Genomic DNA, 19,906 nt, shown 5'->3' with positions numbered 1-19,906 from the left:
TACATGAGTAGAATGTGCCCTTTATTTAAAATGCATCTCTGGGCTATTAGTGGGGCATAGGAATTCGTTCATTCCTCCCCCCGAAAAAATATAGTCCAGCCCCCCACAAGATCTGAGGGACAGTTTGCGAACCTTCGCTCAGAACTCAAACCTGTTTTGTATCTTGACAGTTTCAAAGCTGACACCATCCAAATGGCTGAAGTCCCACAGAGTTTCTGGTATCCTTCCGGATTAGTCTAGTCCCTGTTCCCAGACAAAAGAAGTTCCCAAACCCAAAATGTTAGATTTTGAAATCTGCTGCTAATACAATAACAAGACCTCAGCCAGCATTTTGACTTCTATGCTCCCTATGGTTCTATTTTCATCTGTAACCATGGCCAGGTTTATTAATTATTACCATTATTATTATTATTATTAATTACAAGGCAGTTTACAGATAAAAACAAGAATCACTATAAACACAGAAAATCACTATAAACACAGAAAAAACAATCATTAAAAACAATTAAACATTAACAGAATTAAAACTACATACAGATATTAAAAAGTCTTGTTTCAAACATACAAATAATTACAATAAAAACAGCATGGCGCCATTAAAAGCCGTCAGTTCTCAAAACAGTTGATCCACAGGTCATTTTAGGAAATGGGCTGCAAGTGTATTTGGACAAATGTGATTTAAGTTGCATTTACTGTGGAGATCGAACTCAGTAGGAATTACTTTTAAATAAACATTTATAGGATTATACCTTAAAGCTGCAGTCCTGAACGCTTTTTACTACATGCTACGTTCTGTTGAAGAAAGTGTCAGATTATGTAAATGTGTAGGATTATAGTGTCATTTATATTTACATTTTGCTCTTGACAGCTTTTTAATTATTATGCCGTGCTCAGGAGCAGCCCATAAATTTCCCACCTGTGATTGCAGGGTTTGTGCAGAACAGTCACTGGGAATAAAATACCATTTGAGGAATCGGTTCTCTGGGCTTCCACCCATGGGCACCCACCCACTGAGATTATCACCGGTGCCCCACTTGCTGATATCGCCCCTTGACCTGATACCAACATTTTATTTAGGCCCACAAATCTTGATTTGCCTTCCTAGCCAAGCCAGATCCTTGCAGTAGGCAAGACCCAACCTGCCTCCTGGCACGGGACATCTGCCTCTGCGCACGAGATCTGGGACAATCCACATTTTGGAGCTTGGCATTATTTGCTGGATTGTCCCAACAGTGGAGCCACGAAGAACGAACAGAGGCGATTCCTGCCCTCTTCAGTTGGCGGAACGTGAGACTCTTAATCTCAGGGTTGTGGGTTTGGGCCCCACATGGGGTGAAAGATTACCACATTACAGGGGGTTGGACTAGATCAGGGCTGGCCAACTCCCAAGAGACTGTGATCTACTCACAGAGTTAAAAACTGGCAGTGTTAAAAACTGGGGGGTTCAGGTCAAAGTTGTTGAGCTTTTATTAGGAAGGAAGGCACTGTTTTTTGGGGTTCAAGTCAAAGTTGTTGAGCTTTTGTTGGGGGCAGCCAGTGATCTACCACAGATGTCCAGTGGTCTACTGGTAGATCACGATCTACCTGTTGGACATGAATTATTGTGGTCCCTTCCAACTCTACGATTCCAAGATTCTCCATAGGGTTATTCGGGTCCCTTTGGTGCTGAGGCACTCCAAATACCCGAATTGCAGGCCCCTGTTTTTCTCTCCAGCTTGCAGTGAATCCTATCTTGGGGAACATACATTAGGAACTCCATCTGGGATGTGGGTGGCGCTGTGGGTTAAACCACAGAGCCTAGGACTTGCCGATCAGAAGGTTGGTGGTTCGGGTCCCTGCAACTGGGTGAGCTCCCGTTGCTCGGTCCCTGCTCCTGCCAACCTAGCAGTTCGAAAGCACGTCAAAGTGCAAGTAGATAAATAGGTACCACTCCGGCAGGAAGGTAAACGGCATTTCCGTGCACTGCTCTGGTTCACCAGAAGCGGCTTAGTCCTGCTGGCCACATGACCCGGAAGCTGTACGACGGCTCCCTCGGCCAATAAAGCGAGATGAGCGCCACAACCCCAGAGTCGTCTGCGACTGGACCTAATGGTCAGGGGTCCCTTTACCTTTACCTTTATTCTCCATCTAGCTGATTATTGTCTACACTAATTGGCAGCAGATCTCCAAGATTTCAGAGGTGGGTCTTTCCCAGCCCTAGCTAGAGAGGCTAGGAATTGAACCAGGAAATCAGCTGCCCTGTCACTAAGCTATGTCCGCAAGCTGAGGAGGAAAGCTAAGGCTTACCATGAGCTAGTGGAATTGTTGGCTGCTGCTAAAGACTACAGCGGGTGGCACTGTGGTCTAAACCACTGAGCCTCTTGGGCTTGCCGATCAGAAGGTCTGCGGTTTGAATCCTGGTGACGGGGTGATCTCCCATTGCTCTGTCCCAGCTTCTGCCTACCTAGCAGTTTGAAAGCACACCAGTGCAAGTGGATAAATAGTCACCATTGCGGCGGGAAGGTAAATGGCGTTTCCGTGCACTCTGGTTTCCGTCACAGTGTCCCGTTGCGCCAGAAGCGGTTTAGTCCTGCTGGCCACATGACCTGGAAAGCTGTCTGTGGACAAACGAGGGCTCCCTCGCCCTGTAAAGCAAGATGAGCGCCACAACCCCATAGCCGCCTTTGACTGGACTTAACCATCCAGGGATCCTTTACCTTTTTACCTGGAAGACTACAGAAATCTGTTATGGGTTGGAAGTGTTACTTTATAAACTAGCGAGCATTAGAAGGCCGCTCTTGGGAGTCAAAGTGCATTGCTTGTAACCCGTGTAGTTCATTGGAGTAAATATTATCCTTCTCCTTCTGCAGTATCCAGTGCAGGCAGACTGGCTCCCCCATTCCATTAGGCTCGAACACCTTGCTGTCCACATAATCAATGGAATGTTCTTTTTTAAAAATAAAAACCAAACCCCAAAGCAGCAACTTAGCTTAATTCCACAAATGTAAGCTTTCCTCGCTGATTGGTTTTTGCTTTGCAGTTGACGCTCTTGGCTTGAGTTCAAGTGTTCTGCTGTGTCCCAGACTGCTTTTAGGAATTGAGAGGCTCCTTTCCCCCTCGTATAACTTCAAGGAGGTTCCTTTCCAAGATCAAATCCAGAGACCTAGCTTCAGGAGGGAAGAAAAAAATCTAATTAGAGTGGAACACGGCTATGCACTTTAGGGCCGTACAAAAGCCCAATTAAACAACATTCTTTCTTTTATCGGGTAGGGCAGGTTGGGCTTTGGTGATGGATGTGAAAAGCAATACTTTTTTTACTTCTTTAAAAGTGGTTTTTTTTAACCGTTTCAGGAGCAGGTAATAAGCTTTTAGGTGGTTTTTTCTGTAGCTGAGTGAAAAAGCCATAAAGTGCCTTTCCCCCTTAAAAATTAAACCCTAAAAGGCCAATAAAGGATAGGAAAAAAATGTGAGAAATGGAGACTTGGAGCAAAGGTCTTCTCTTAATCCTTTTACATTTATGTGAGTCTGGGGTTCCCAAGCTGCTCTTTTACCAAGGCTAATTCTAAGCACTCTTTTCTTTTCTGTCTGGGAAGATGCTGTTCGGATGAAGCCTAGTTACCTCTCCACCTGGCTAAATGGTACTTGGGCAATCACAATTGTTATGTGACAGATTTCCCCACAAAGTCATCCTTCGGCTGAAGTTCAGTTTGCAGGATCCCATAAATTGCCTGCATCAGGGACCCCCCTGCAAGACAAGATCCTGAGCTTCTTGTGTAGCTGAAATGAAGGGATGGGGTAATGTCAAGCCCTTAGGTTGCTGCCTTTTGGCCTTTGCTGTTTGTGGACTTCCAGTTGGTTTTTCAGTAATGCAGGAGGACCAGGCAACTGAAGCATCACCCCGTCTGGTCCTCAGCCCTTGAAGACTCTGACACTACCAGGGTGGATAAAAATCAATGATTTTTTTAAAAAGGGGAAAAGGGATTTTTAAAAATTTAAATCAGATTTTTAAAACAAAATGCTTTCGGAGGAAAAATCTTTTTAAAGATAGTTTTCTATTTAAGCTACATTATAGTCCAAAGGCTATTCATCAGGAAATAAGGATTTGTTTTAAGTTTTTCATGTATGCTAAAAAAAACCCCGAAACAAACGTTTAACCACATCAGTTAACAAACATGGATACATATGCTACAATGTTATTGCTTTAGTTAAATAAATTGTTTAAATTGTTATTAAGGAAATGATTGTTTTTCTCCTTCCAATAAAGTACAGCGGAAAAGTTGTCCAAATATAAACAGTTAACTTATTAAACCTCACAATCATTTCATAATTACCTGTCTATGTATTTCTAATAGTATAACCAAATCAGTAGTTTTTTATATAACTGTTAAAACTACTCTGAACATTTATTATTCAAAAAATGAAACCTCCTTCTGGTTGTAAATATTAAGATTATATAAGATATATGAGATTATAACAGCAAGAATGAGTCTTTCTTTTAAAAAAGGATTTAAATCAAGTCTTACTGACTAGTTGTGATTTAATCGTGATTTAAATTGATTTGATGGATACTACATGACTTGCGGAGCTCGGTCCAAGTTGCCAGTCCCCCCTTTCCTTAATCTCTTGTAAGTTCTTGAAGATGGTTCTATGTAACCAGGGCTTTTTTTCAGCCAGAACTCACCTCAGGTGGGCACCATTGCCATGCTAAGAGAACAAGGGAGGTGTTCATCGTGACTTCCTGCACCTATTTTTCTAGGAAAAATAGCACTGTGAGTAACAAACTAGAAGTGGTGACCAGCCCCTTTTTTAGACCACACGGAGCCTTGGAGATGCTTCATTATAAGACCTGCGATCGTTTTCATTCACGCTCCTGAAAACTGCTGCACTTTATGGCTTTGTCTGCGTTACAAAATAAAATCAGTTTCACCTTGTGGTTCCTTGCCTCCCTCAAAAGTTGGGTCTTGTAGGCCCACAGGGACGTTTCACAGAAATCTTCATGGAACAATGAACATTGCAGAATTCTGAGCACTCTCATGAAACTTCACCCCCCTAAGGTTTGAAGTTTGTATTGTAGTTCTCAGGATGCAAAATAGGGAGTTTGTTTTCTCATCTCATCCAGGGAAGAAGTTTTCCTTTTCAGGGACAAAAATGGTGGTAGAAGATACTTAGCACTAGGGCTGGGACAATAAACTGGTTTTCAGCATCATGATATATCACCAGCTAACATCGCAATATACCAATATATCACGATTTCTGAAATAAGGATGTAACTACGTAGAAGCGAATGGGGTGGTGTCCTGGCAACTCTTACTATTTAGGGGTCTAAAACGGATCCATTTTTACTTACCTTTAACGTATTGTTACAACTGTTATTTTATAGTACTGAGTGACGGGGCAGCAGGAATCACCAGAGAAGCGATGACTGGCTTCATGGTTTTTCCCACATCACAATTTATTTATTTTTTACATAGCACATGCACACATTGTGATTTTGTGATATATCGCCATGTCAGATATTATGAAACCGTTATCATGATGGTGGACTTCAAACCTATTTTGAACAATGTATCAATACATTGCCCAGCCCTGCTTAATACTGCTTTTGACTGTCTTCATTTGTATGACTTGCGCTTTAAGTAAATAAATATATAACACAAAAGATACTCAGATTCCGCGTCAATAGAATTTAAGTTCTGTACTGTTTGCAAAACGTGGACATTATCCAAACTTCTCTGCGTGCCCTTGCCTTGTGTAATTTATTCCCTTTGGAATAAATTAATTGGCAACTTCCCTTCACCCCCTTCAACCGAGAGAAGAGTTGGATCCTGCAGCCATTTCATGCGTTTTTCAGGTTCGCCTTCATAAGCGCTGCACTTAAAACATGCACACACACACACACACAAATGTTTTATTTGGATTTCTGTATGGATTTGGAGCACTATTTCCACGTCCATATGCCACAATCACAACATTTATTATTATGCTCTTGCAGACAAGAGATTAAGTGCCGCTTCTTGGCTTCCATCCTGCCTCTTGCAGATGACTGGAGATTTTTAGATAACTGTCCAAACCATGGCCAGGTCAGCAAATGGCTAACGGCATAAAGCAAGCTAGTAAAATTTAGATGCACCAAACTGATAGCCTAATTTATAGAGGCTCAGTTTCCTTGAATAGCTGTGGCCTCTGTTGCAGACTGCATGTGCACCGTTTATTCGCAATATCGTTTGCAAAGCCATGGCTGTTTCCCTCTGGATCTAGCCCAATTGTTGCAAAATCTGTTTGGGACTATCGAGGAGACAAGAAGGGAACGCAGGATAACCCAATAGCATGGCCACCATCACAAAAACATCTCCCAAATACAGCGTCCTAATTTGAAGCAGCAAATTCGTTTGGCAACAAGTTTACCAGCATGCCAATATTCAGATATGATCCTCGTTAATCGTACCCACAGGCGTCATTTTCCCCCTTGCGGTTGATGTAGACGTTGGCAGGAACAGTGCCAGCAGCCATTAACCACTGTCTGGGCTTGTTGGCAATATCAGAGAGGCTGGGAGAGATGGTGGCTGAATCAAGTTTCGGCGAAGGCAAGTAAGAAGCAACATTTATAAAAATAATAAAATTATTAAAAAAGTTTTTCTCCCTCCCTCACTGATGTATAACTCATGGTCATCCAGTAAACTGCTCTGTGTAAGGAACAGTGGAATAATATTAATATTAATCAAGACAAGGATGAGGTTTTTCCAGTCCGGTTATTGAGCCAAAAGGCCTAGAAATTTGACTTGGAAGTTTCATTTTCATTCACTTCCTTTATATTAAATTCCAGAGGCTACTTAGGAGTGCAAAGGGGCTTTTTATACCAATATATAGTATAACAACACACACACACACTAAAAATGCTATGAAATGAGAGTAACGCATGCTATTAAAAACGGCGTTCTATATTTTAGGGAGTTGCACCCAGTCTTTCAATAAAATTCCCAGGATGGCTTACAAAATTTAAAAGCACAATAAAACAAATGTAAAACATTCAAATTAACACTAATAATAATAATATTGGAGACCAGTTCCCCCAGATTTCCGATGGTAAGTAGCAATCTTGAAGGTCAGGTGTGTGTTTTTTCCAGATGGCTTGGGAAAGCAAATGAAATCCTTGCATTGGATTCTGGAGAATGTGGACTTCTTAACGAATGCCAGGTTGTTCTGGTTTTTTAGAAGCTGCTGAAGAGCCCAGCCTTTTTACTGGAAGTGCTTAGTTTAGAATTGCTTCCAGCTAATTATTGAACTTAAGCTGCTGGCGCTTTTTATGGGATTGCAGCGTTTGGCTTCTTCACAGACGGAGTTGATCTCCGCAGAAACTCGTCACTGTTTTATAATGTTCTTGTTGCATACAAACCCTCCGTTCCGATTACGAAGCAAGTTGTGTGTGTGTCTTTTGTGTCACCCATGCTTCCGGGCATCCTTGTTAAAGTTTGCTGCACAATGTACTGTTTTTAATGATCCGAGATAAGCTTCCACTTAAGACATGCCAGGATTTTTAGATTAGTGCAGAAACAGCAGGAATAGGCAGTTGTTTGGGGAGGAACGCAACTGCCGAAAGCTGCTTTCAGATAACGGCCCCTTAACATGCCCTGGGGATTTTTTAAAAAACCATTTTAAAATCCACCTGTGGATAAAATACCCCTGACCATTAGGTCCAGTCGTGGCCGACTCTGGAGTTGCGACGCTCATCTCACTTTATTGGCCGAGGGAGCTGGCGTACAGCTTCTGGGTCATGTGGCCAGCATGACTAAGCCGCTTCTGGTGAACCAGAGCAGCGCACGGAAACACCGTTTACCTTCCCGCCTGAGCGGTACCTATTTATCTACTTGCAGTTTGACATGCTTTCAAATTGCTAGGTTGGCAGGAGCAGGGACCGAGCAATGGGAGCTCACCCCGTTGTGGGGATTCGAACCGCCGGCCTCCTGATCGGCGAGTCCTAGGCTCTGTGGTTTAACCCACAACGCCACCCGCGTCCCTGTGGATAAAATAGCCCATTGCAAATATTATTTCCACGTTGAACCTCAGCTGTGGGGAATCTTCGAGGGCCGAGATGGGGGAAACTTTGGCCCTTGAGATGCCGAAGCATAATAATTATCATCCTGCCTGAGCTGAGTGTGACCTCAAAACATGCCCACCTGTGCCTGTTCATTGTGAGGAGAGATCAACGGTGGAGGATCGGGCAATATCTGGTTTTCAACATTGCAATGTATCACCAGCTAAACACTGCAATATGCTGATATATCACGATGTCTGAAAGACGGATGGAGCTACGTAGAAGCATTGACTGGCTTCACGGTTTTTCCCACATTGCGATTTTTGCACAGTGCTCCCTCACTCTCACTCTCACTCTCACACACACAAACACGAGAGAGAGAGAGAGAGAGAGAGAGAGAGGATTCACAATGCAGTGGTACCTTGGGTTACAAACTCCATTAACCCGGAAGTAGTTGCTCCAGATTGCGAACTTTGCCCCAGGATGAGAAAGGAAATAACGGCGTGGTGGCCGCGGGAGACCCCATTAGTGAGAGTGCGCCTCAGGTTAAGAACGGTTTCGGGTTAAGAACGGACCTCTGGAACGAATTAAGTTTGTAACCAGAGGTACCACTATGTACTGCCAAGTCAAAAATTATGAAACTGATATCATGATATGGACTTCAAAATGGTTTTGGACAATATATTGATATACCCAGTGCTTTTTCTTTCTTAAAAAAAGTGTTTAGGGATACTCAAGAAAACCGCAATTTTATAGTTCAAATTGGGAAAAATAAATACAGTAAATGGACAAAAGTGCAAAGATTCACAAAATGTTTACGGGCATGCGTACCCCCAGAATTTTTTTTACTGAAGATGCTTTTAAGAATACTAGCGTTCCTTGTATGCAGGTATCAGACAAAGAACTTGGAAGAATGGCACATGCAGAAAATAAGACAAGGATTCCAGGACAATTGTATTTCCTGATCAATCTGCTGGACTTTAATTTCTCATAATACGTTTTGTTTATTTAATAAGTTGGTCTATAGAACCATATATTTTGATACAATCTGTTGAATCGCGTTTAAAAAGAATTTACATAGTTACATACAGCCTGTTACGTTGCTTGCGTTGCTATCCCTGGATTAGCAAAGGCTTCTCGCTTGGTATCGGTGTCGACATGCGATAGCGTTCTGTAAACCAAACCCATGTCACAGTTTAAGAAGATGACAACTTGAATGCTTGCTTCGGTATTTTTCATGCCCCGGTGGTGTGAAACTGCTTCATTTCATCTTCCCATTAATAGGAGAATTAGTGCGATGAAGCTGGCAGAGGGATGCGGCGGATCAAAACCAAGCAGGTAGGGTTACTTATTACCTGTCAGCGATCTTGTGTTGAAATCTCCCTGCTCGTTTGTCGATACTGTTCTGGGCCTATCGAAGGATGTGGCATGCAGGTCTGCAGCAGCCCAGAACCAGGAAATCCTATCTGTGCGACTCAGGGCCTGGTATCCAATAGTTGTTTCCAACCTCTCCACCTCTCGGATTTCTCGTTTTAGGAAAGTCTTCCTAGATCTAAGTCTCGTGCAGTTGTATTGCCTCTGTGTATGCACAGGCTAATGGCAGTTGTGTTATTTGAAGCACATTGCAAGTTTGCAACTGAGAGTAGCACTGTGCCGATTTCAGGACCGGAAAAAGAGCTGCCTGCTTGGGTAGAGAGCTTATGGTTGCCACTTCTGGGAATTTTTTCCCCATGCTGTCATAAATACGCTACCTGCCCCTGTGTGAGGAGTCCCAGCGTGGAGTCTTGCACATGGATGTGTGGGAGTTGGGGAACAGCATAAGCGCCAAGCGACGTGATTGAGTGAGTCGGAGAGCCATGGAGGATCGTGTGATTTGCATGTGTTAAAAGAAAAAGGAGGTATGGACTAATCCAGACACAAATTGAGTAGATCTGGCCAAGTGCTGATTGCAGAGGATAAAAAGGAGGATGCGGCTGATAAATAAGCTATATAACTGAATCATCCTCTAAGTTATTAGTCACGTACTCTGGAATGTGGTGATAAACAACGATGAAAGGAACTGGTTTGTGTGAGATCAGGTATTCTAAGTCTGTTTTGTTGTAGAGGTTTCTTTGATTGTGGGTTTCTTTAGGGGGGGTTATTGGAACTTGAATGGGCTTTTCTTTCTTTTTTTAATTAATCTGTATTTGAGCGGACTACACTATTTCATTATACAGATTTAAGAGTCTGTGATTCTAAACGCACAGATGTAGCATCTGGGAAGGCAAGCAACCGAAAGTAACCCAGCTCCATGTTGGAATGCCAAATTACCAAGGCTAAGCAATTATATTACCATGCTGGTGAAATCCAGGTTTCACAAAGCATGGCGCCTTGAATGACTGTAATAAATTTATTAGAAGCTCAGAATAGATGGCTTTGGTTGGTAGAGTAAAAAGGTAGTTAATTGATGAGGGCTGTTTTTTAATTGGCAAAGGTAAATGTTGCTCAGCCATGCTGAGTAACATTTTGGAGGTTGTTCTCAGTGCCGGCCCTATCTTTAGGCAGGGTGAAGCAACTGCCCGCAAACCAGTTGCTCCTCCTCAGTTCCCTGAATAAACCTGTCTGCTGGAGAACGGAGCTGTTTGTGTCGCAGTTCTTGTCCTGCATCTCTGTACTGACCTCGCTGCTTCTATCAGGGGCATCTGAGGACATTTGTACTGTTCCCAGCGCTGAAGGAAGAGTCATTTGCCATTTGGCTTCTGCATATGGATTTGTAGCAGGAAGGAGAGCATCTTGGGGCCCATCCTGGCTATTCTGGTTCTGGCTTGATAACTATAACCATAACAGACAGTTGAAGAGAAAGTATTTCTTTTCAATAATACTGTTAAAGGTAAAGGGACCCCTGACCATTAGGTCCAGTCGTGGCCGACTCTGGGGTTGCGGTGCTCATCTCGCTTTATTGGCTGAGGGAGCCAGCATCCAGCTTCCGGGTCATGTGGCCAGCGTGACTAAGCCACTTCTGGTGAACCAGAGCAGCGCACGGAAATGCCATTTACCTTCCTGCCGGAGCGGTACCTATTTATCTACTTGTACTATGTCGTGCTTTCGAACTGCTAGGTTGGCAGGAGCAGGGACCGAGCAATGGGAGCTCACCCTGTCGCGGGGATTTGAACCGCTGACCTTCTGATCGGCAAGTCCTAGGCTCTGTGGTTTAACCCACAGTGCCACCCGCGTCCCATACTGTTAAGGTATAACTTATGCTTGCACTACCTTGCGCCCTCTTTCCCATGCCAAACAACCTCCTTTTACAAACCTGCTTGTTCAGATTAAGTTTGCATCGTGTCAGATTCTTCCGGAAACCTCACCAAAAAAAAAAGGGGGTATTGTGTCGAGGCGGGTTAGGGACTGCCAAATCTGATGCCGTGTTTTACATCCGTGTTGTGGGAAGTGGATATATTTAGATTATTTTCTCCCAACTTAATAGTAGGTTACTCCGGCAAAAATGACAAGCCTGTACACAACTAAATTGTAGGTTAGTGCTCCGAAGTGGGTTTTGGGAGAATTTTGTTGGGGAACGGACGTTGAGCAAACTTGTATGGAGACTGGATTCATGGCACAGTCTCTTTCTGTGCCCTCCTTCCAAACATTGCAGGTCATGGGGTCTATCAGCACTTGAGAAACATTCTCTCACTGCAACAATGGTCGCTAGGATTTGAGACGAACCCTATCCCCGTGGGAACTGCTGGGAAGCTCTTTTTTTTTGTGAAGTGCAGGATTACTGCAGCCAACACCTCGTGCCAATTATGACACCGCAGCCCCTCTAGAGTAACCCTGCCGTGGAGGACAGAAAGTATTTTAAGATACTCCCTCAGGGGAACCAGCACTGTTCTCAGTCCAGACTCGAGCTGTAAAAGCTTAAGAGGGATTCCTTTGAACTCTGAGATACCATTTCTCTTTGACAAAAGCTGTCAGAGGAAGCGTTGAACCAGCGGAGCGTTGCTTTCTGCACTTCCTCTCTCAAAGTTTATTTAATAAGCGCTGTGTGTGTGTGTGTGTGTGTGTGTGTGTGTGTATATATATATATATATATATATATATATATATATATATATATATTGCAGATTTGCAGCACCACCAGCTTAAAAAGAATGATTTTGAGGCGGGATTTTACCGCATGCTAGCAAATCCATGTTGTGCAATCCGAGCAGATTTGGAGCTTTTGCCCAACAAATCTAGTCCCCCAAAATGTTAAGTTGTTGGTGAACATATCAGACGACACAGCAGTTCTTCAAACAGCTCTTCTTTATTCACAGGCCAGAACAGAACTGAACTGAAGGGTTCAGCCAGCCTGCTTATATAGAGCTCCCCTAGAACGCAACAGTAACCATTTTCTGTAACTATCCAATCACTGAACGTCACTTTCAATCCCTTATTTGCATATGTGGACCTGAGTGAAAACTATCTACAGTATCCCCCCTGCTGGCCCAGGGTGAGAACTTCAGTACATGACACAAAATATCAATTTCCCAATAGGGAAATTGGCAGGAACATGCAGCGGAAAGTGTGGGATAATGGTGTGACAGAATGCTGTCTAACCTCCCTGCAAACAAATCAGGATGAATGTTCAATAAAAAGGTCCTTTGGAAGCATCCAGACTTCCTTATGCGAAATCCAGGATACGGAGTTACATTTTGAGGTGTGAAAAGGAGGCAGAAAGGAGCCCTTTGGCCAAGACAGGTGGGAATTGCAAGTAGCAGAGGCTCTTCTATTTGGGGAAATGGGACGTTGTTCCACCAACCCCTGTACCTACCTGGTTTCTTATTTACAACCACTCCAGGGGTTCTAAGCTGGCTGTCAGCTTCCTCTTTAGGCACAGTGGGTGCCTATGGTTGAACTCAATAGGGAGGGCAGTGGTGGCAAAATTAAAATCGGTTGTTTTTCTAGGGGGGAAAGTGCCAGAACTCACCGCCTCAAGTCGCCAACCCAGACACCGACGCCATCTTGAAACCAAAATCACATGCCAAGATGCCGGGTTACACCATCTTATAGGGAGATTTGGCGCCTTAGCGGGGAGCGAGATGCACACATACTGTTCCTTGCCTTGGCCTGTTCTCCCCCTCCTTCAGTCATACAAAGCGCTCAGATCAGTGTGTCGCAAATAGTTTGAGTAACACAGTTAGCACAATCCTTCCGAGACAGCTGTGTTGCCCACACTTGCCTATTGGCTGGCTGCTTCCTTTCTTTATTGGCTCTGGAGCCCCCTACCCAGCCCAAATGCCCACTTCTTGCTGCTTCTGATTGGTAAAACCATCCCACTTTCCTTGTCGGTTTTTCCTGCAGCCCGTTGCCTTTTTGGGGGTTGGCTCAGAAGGCCCTTCCATCCTCCACTGGGCGTCCGTGCCTGATCTGGCAGTGATAATTTTGCCTTATTTGTTTTTTACGTGAATGGGCAGCCTAGCAACATCGACTATCTCGCCATGTCTTGTGGTGCTGGCATTGTCAAGACTTCCCACCATGCTCTGGGGCGCGTACACTCAAGGCAGGGGGCGTGGCACAAGATGGCGGCACAAGGCAGGTGCCAGAACTGTGTTCCGGCACGTTCCAGCAGGAAAAAAGCACCGGCTCTTCCTCTCCTTGGCTATGGCTCTTTCTACTGTTGGCCTCCTTGCCTTGCGTCCTGCTAGTCCAAATAGTCGCTAGCCACCACTGAGTGTGAGTTCTGCTGAGCCCCACCTCAATATACTCTCTAGACCCCTTGGAATTTAGAAGTGGCTTATCACAGACTTCCGTTAGGTTAAGCTGTTGCATTTAACAGCCAAGGTCTGTCCTCCTTTGCCAGTTTATATCCATTGCGGAAATGATCTATCTATAATGGACAAATGCTCTTTTGGCTCTGTAAAACCCCCAAAACTGAACTAGGATTTGCTAAATGTCTGGGTAAAATCGGCTCAGTTCTTGTAGCAATCAGAGTTTCTGGCCTCCTACCCAGTATTTTATTTTTTAGCATTCAGCCTCAGTGCCAGTGAATGGAACATTTCAAATATCTGTCTATTTAAACTAGTGGAGATCGAATTGCCATTGAGCAGACGGATTAAAAAAAGCACACCTTCTCCTTTATCTTTAATAAATAATTGGCAGGGTACAGTAAATGTTTGCTAAGAGTGAGTTTTCTCAACATGGGTTGATCTTCACTTTGGAGATGTGCATGGATCTTCTCGTTTTATATATTCTGGTCAGCTTTGCAGTTCTTATTACAGTGGTACCTCGGTACTTAATTCGTTCCAGAGGTCTGTACTTAACCTGAAACTGTTCTTAACCTGAAGCACCACTTTAGCTAATGGGGCCTCCCGCTGCCGCCGCGCTGCCAGAGCACGATTTCTGTTCTTATCCTGAAGCAAAGTTCTTAACCCGAGGTACTATTTCTGGGTTAGCGGAGTCTGTAACCTGAAGCGTATGTAACCTGAAGCGTATGTAATCTGAAGCGTAGGTAACCTGAGGTACCACTGTATATGTTGTCTATGCCATTGCGCTGCCTTCCATCTGCATTTTCCGAAACTTCAAAGCAAGGAGAAACCTTCTACCTCATCTGGTTTTAAATGGGAGGCAAACTGGGCTACGAACAAAGGGTTAAGAAGCAAACATTACTTTGGCAAGAAATTCTTATCTGTCAAGGGGTGGGGGCTGTTGTTGGCTGAATCCTTGAATGTCTCATCTGTTCTGCCCCTCCTAATGGAAGATTGAACGAGGCTTAAACGTCTAGCATAAAAGGTCTTAATTTATCCCTCTCGAAACTGACAAGCTCGTTCGCCAAGCAATACACGTGCCACCACAATAGCTGCCTTCTATTGCTGGAGGAAGGAGGTGCCAGGTCGTACATGGTTTTTTTTTAATAATGGCATATATTGTTTTACGGTCTGCAGCTTGGCATAATTGTTGCTCCTGTCCCTCTCTAGCATGTTCACTACGTGCTTCTGAATCTCCAGTGATGGTAGAGGAAAGGTTACAGTGGTGCCTTGCTTTAAGAACAGCTTAGTTTACGAACAACTTGGATTAAGAACGCTGCAAACCTGGAAGTAGGTGTTTTGGTTTGTGAACTTTGCCTTGGTTTAAGAACATGGTTCGCTTCCTGTTGAGTGTGTTCCATTTGTAAATTGAGTCCCTCGCTGCTATGGGGAAGCGCGCCTTGGTTTAAGAATGCTTTGGTTTAAGAACGGACTTCCAGAATGGATTAAGTTCTTAAACCAAGGTACCACTGTACATAATAAAAACAAGAACACAAACACATTCAAATGGATGTTAAATCAGCCAAACGCATTCAAATAGGATGCTAATCAGCCCAAGGCATGGTTGCAGAGAAACATTTCCACCTAGCGCCTTAAGCTATATAATGAAGGCACCAGGCGGACTTCCCTAGGGAGAGCATTCCACAAACGGGGAGCCACCACAGAAAAGGCCCCGTTCTTGTGTTGCCACCCTCCAGACCTTTCATGGAGTAGACGCACGAAGAAGGACCTCAGATTTCAGGGCCTGGGTAGGTTCATATGTGGAGAGGCAGGCCTTGAGGCATTGCGGTCCTGAGCTGTTTAAGGGTTTACAGGTCAGAAGCAGCACTTTTGTACTGGGCCCCAAAACTAATTGGCAGCCAGTGCAGTCGAGCCAGGATTGGCGTTATATGCTCAAACTGCCTTGCCCTGGTGAGCAACCTGGCCACTGAATTCTGCAGCAACTTAAGTGTCCGAATCATCTTCAGAGGCAGCTCCACATACAACACACTGCGGTAATCTAACCTATAGGTTACCAGAACATAGACAACAATGGCTAGGCTATCCCTGTCCAGATAGGGAAGAAGCTGGGCTGTCAGAGGACCACTCCGTTGAACCTCAGACATGGACTTGGTGCAGACCTTGGCCACCATCTGAGAGACATTGAAACAAAGCTGGTATGCAAAGAAGGAAGAGGTGACTGATACCAACATCATTAGGTCCTGTAGGCTGGCAGTAAGGTTCTGCATAGATCAGGAGCAGTGTTTGTGCTGGAGCAATGCAAGAATTCTTGGCATCTTAGAGAGGCGGGAACATGCAAACCCCACAACTTTTCCTGACTGCACTGAGATAGTTGGAAGCAGTTGCAAAGGATCCTAGTTGTTGTTGTTAGTCGTTTAGTCGTGTCCAACTCTTCTTGACCCCATGGACCAGAGCATGCCAGGCACTCCTGTCTTCCACTGCCTCCCGCAGTTTGGTCAAACTCATGCTGGTGGCTTCGAGGACACTATCCACTCATCTCGTCCTCTGTCGTCCCCTTCTCCTTGTGCCCTCCATCTTTCCCAACATCAGGGTCTTTTCCAGGGAGTCTTCTCTTCTCGTGAGGTGGCCAAAGTATTGGAGCCTTAGCTTCAGGATCTGTCCTTCCAGTGAGCACTCAGGGCTGATTTCCTTTAGAATGGAGAGGTTGGATCTTCTTGCAGTCCATGGGGCTCTCAAGAGTCTCCTCCAGCCCCATAATTCAAAAGCATCAATTCTTCAGCAATCAGCCTTCTTTATGGTCCAGCTCTCAGCTCTCAGGATCCTAGTAAGGGACCATAAAATCTGTGGCACCATTTTCCTTGGCGAGGAGCTGGTGAAACTGTTTTGACCCTGTGGTTTTGGTGATGTTGGCACACACAAAAACCCAGTCAAATGCCCTTCGTTATATTCCCTTTCTCCTCTCTCATTACATTAATTGATTGCAGACTTTAGCTTGCAGCCAAATATGTTTCCCAAGTTTCAGGAATTATCTGGGGAACAATCTCAGGGGAAACTGTTAGACCCCAAGTTTGCTCAGAGGATGGCGGAGCGGGGCATTCATGGCATTTTCTGAAGAAAGGCGTTGTTTCTGTGTTGCTTCCTGAGTTGAAAACTTGATCGCAGATGACCACAGAAAGCCTTGGGAATGATCTCAGAGGCTTTGGTTCACCACAGAATCCCATGAAAGTCAGATGACCATGGACTTTTAAAAATACTTTTCTACACAAGGAGGAAAGAGAGGAGGGGTGCAGTTTTCTAACTGAATGGTTCTCATGTGCCTTTTCCACAGCTGTTGTTTTGATAAAAGCAGTCGAGATCTTTCCAGTCCAACAGTTTTCCAGTCTTCAGACGTTTATCAGAGTTTCTTGGGTGACAAGATGAATAACAGTAGGGAACCTTTTTATCAAAATACAGCTTTCCCCTAAAACACATCGTTGTAGTGTTGAATATGTACTTTGAGTTTATGCAGAGCAGTGGCCCAACAGCCTTGCCACACGAACTGATTTAGAAGAGAACATGGAACATGTTGTAAGTCTTTAGGTAAAGGTAAAGGGACCCCTGACCATTAGGTCCAGTCATGACCGACTCTGGGGTTGCGGCACTCATCTCACTTTATTGGCCGAGGGAGCCGGCGTACAGCTTCCGGGTCATGTGGCCAGCAGGACTAAGCCACTTCTGGTGAACCAGAGCAGTGCACGGAAACGCCGTTTACTTTCCTGCCAGAGTGGTACCTATTTATCTACTTGCACTTTGACGTGCTTTTGAACTGTTAGGTTGGCAGGAGCAGGGACCGAGCAATGGGAGCTCACCCCGTCACGGGGATTCGAACCGCTGACCTTCTGATCGGCAAGTCCTAGGCTCTGTGGTTTAACCCACAGCGCCACCCACGTCCCTTTTTTGGAAGTCTTTAAGTCTAGGCAAATCACAAACTAGGAAGCAGTGAGTGGACAAGCCAGGAAGTTGAATGAAACCGGCTGCTGCTATTTTCCAGTTTCTCACTTTGAGTGCTGTTGACACTCCTCAGCAGACCATCCCCTGTTGCTGTGGGTGAAATCTCCAAATCATACCTGCATCACAACCAAAATTGCTATATGTGCAAGGCTCTGATGTTGCAAAGACGCCTCTCTTGCACCACCACCTGAAATGAAAACGAAATGTTAACGTTGGTGGCAGTTGATAGGCTAGCGGTCACTACGGGGCCATTCCTGTGACATAATGAGATACTGATTAGCAGTCCTTACTGTGTTTAATGTGTCAGGATGCATTGGAAAAGGGAGACACTGTAATTTCTGGCTTATTTTTATTGTCCTTATCTTTATAGCTGTTTTCCAGTCTGTAAACAGGCAGTATAACAGAGTCAGCCTCTTGTCTCTCCATTTCTTAATTGTACTCAGGGTGGATAAAAATCAATGTGGTTTTTTTTAATCGGATTTTTTTTATTTAAATCGGATTTTTAAAATAAAATGCTTTTGGAGGAAAAATCGTTCTAAAGATAGTTTTCTATTTAAGTTACATTATAGTCCAAAGGCTATTCAACAGGACATAAGGATTTGTTTTTAAGTTTTTCATGTGTGCTAAAACTCAGTCTAAGTTTTTTAAAAAACAAACAAACGTTTAACCACATCAGTTAACAAACATGGATACATATGCTATAATGTTATTGCTTTAGTTAAATAAATTGTTATTAAGGAAATGATTATTTTTCTCCTTCCAATAACGTACAGTGGAAAAGTTGTCCAAATATAAACAGTTAACTTATTAAACCTCACAATCATTTCATAATTATCTGTCTTATTTATTTCTAATAGTATAACCAAATCAGTAGTTTTTGATATAACTGTAAAAACTACTCTGATAATTTATTATTATTCCAAAAATGAAACTGTCCTCTGGTCGTAAACCAGCAAGAATGAGTCTTTCTTTAAAAAAAAAATAAAAATTAAATCAAGTCTTACTAACTAATGATTTAAATCAAGTCTTGCTGACTCGTGATTTAAATCGATTTGATTTAAATCAAATCCACCCTGATTGTACTGTTGATATGCAAGTTACCTTTTGGCATCCTTGGGATGCAGTGAGGTAGCATATATGGGACGAAAGTACCGGCAGCCCTCAAGTAGAGCTCAGTTTAATTGAAAGGGGGATGGGGAGAAGAGACTGAAGCTTGTCTGGCTATCTGAAGTGGCTTCTTGATATGGGTGTAACTCTGCATACACCTATTAAGTAACAACACTTTTACCCCGGTAGACTTGCAGGTAAAGGTAAAAGCAAACAGAATCAAATGAGTGGGTGCCAAATTTACCACCAACTTGCAGATTTTATTCATTCACGTTTTGTCTCTGAACTTTCAGGACCATGAAGTCTCCCAGGAGAACTTTCAGCAGGAAGAGCTAGTGGACCAAAGGACCTCCTGCCGCTGTTGAAGACCACTTTTACCTTGGATATACCAGGGTATTCTAGTGCCTGATTGCTTGCTATAAGGAAACTTGAAGACTATAAGACATGTCCATTGCACTCAAACAAGTTTTTAACAAGGACAAGACGTTCCGCCCCAAACGGAAATTTGAACCCGGGACCCAGAGGTTTGAGCTCCACAAACGAGCGCAGGCCTCGCTGAACTCGGGGGTGGACCTGAAAGCAGCTGTCCAGCTGCCTGGTGGAGAAGATCTAAATGACTGGGTAGCAGTTCACGTGGTGGACTTTTTCAACAGGATCAACTTGATCTATGGAACTATCTGTGAGTTCTGTACGGAGAGGACCTGCCCTGTGATGTCGGGGGGCCCAAAATATGAATATCGGTGGCAGGACGATCTGAAGTATAAGAAACCTACGGCATTGCCGGCACCCCAGTATATGAATCTTTTGATGGACTGGATTGAGGTGCAAATCAACAACGAGGACATATTCCCTACTAGTGTAGGTAAGTTTACACTTGTGTCTTAAGAATTGTATGCCGCACAACAGGTTCCTCTTAAGACTTGTCGGATATGGTGTTTGGCTCAACCAGCGGCCTACTCTTCAAAATCCCTCGCACATCCCTTATTTGAATCTCCGTTGGGTTTCCAAGTCTCCCCACACCTTGCAAAGCCCACCCAGCGGTGCTCTTTTCAGTCGGAGGTTGGAACAAAAACCG

At 44.0% G+C, this 19,906-nt stretch overlaps 1 protein-coding gene across 5 annotated transcripts in view; it reads left to right on the top strand.

Annotated features, from left to right (window-relative positions):
* Positions 1–19,906, top strand: part of MOB3B (MOB kinase activator 3B) — a 94,482-nt gene that overhangs the window by 28,350 nt on the left and 46,226 nt on the right. For 3 of the 5 annotated variants that reach the window (XM_083594102.1, XM_083594104.1, XM_083594103.1), the window contains exon 2: positions 19,125–19,693. In XM_083594102.1, the coding sequence (XP_083450228.1) occupies positions 19,276–19,693 (418 nt within the window). In that variant the 5' untranslated portion in view covers positions 19,125–19,275. The remainder of the gene's footprint in view (positions 1–19,124; positions 19,694–19,906) is intronic. The other 2 variants (XM_083594105.1, XM_083594106.1) reach the window with 1 other exon arrangement.

This window comes from Podarcis filfolensis (genome assembly GCF_964270895.1).
Source record: "Podarcis filfolensis genome assembly, chromosome: 17".
Taxonomy (NCBI): domain Eukaryota; kingdom Metazoa; phylum Chordata; class Lepidosauria; order Squamata; family Lacertidae; genus Podarcis; species Podarcis filfolensis.
This window is presented reverse-complemented; position numbering and strand designations above follow the sequence as displayed.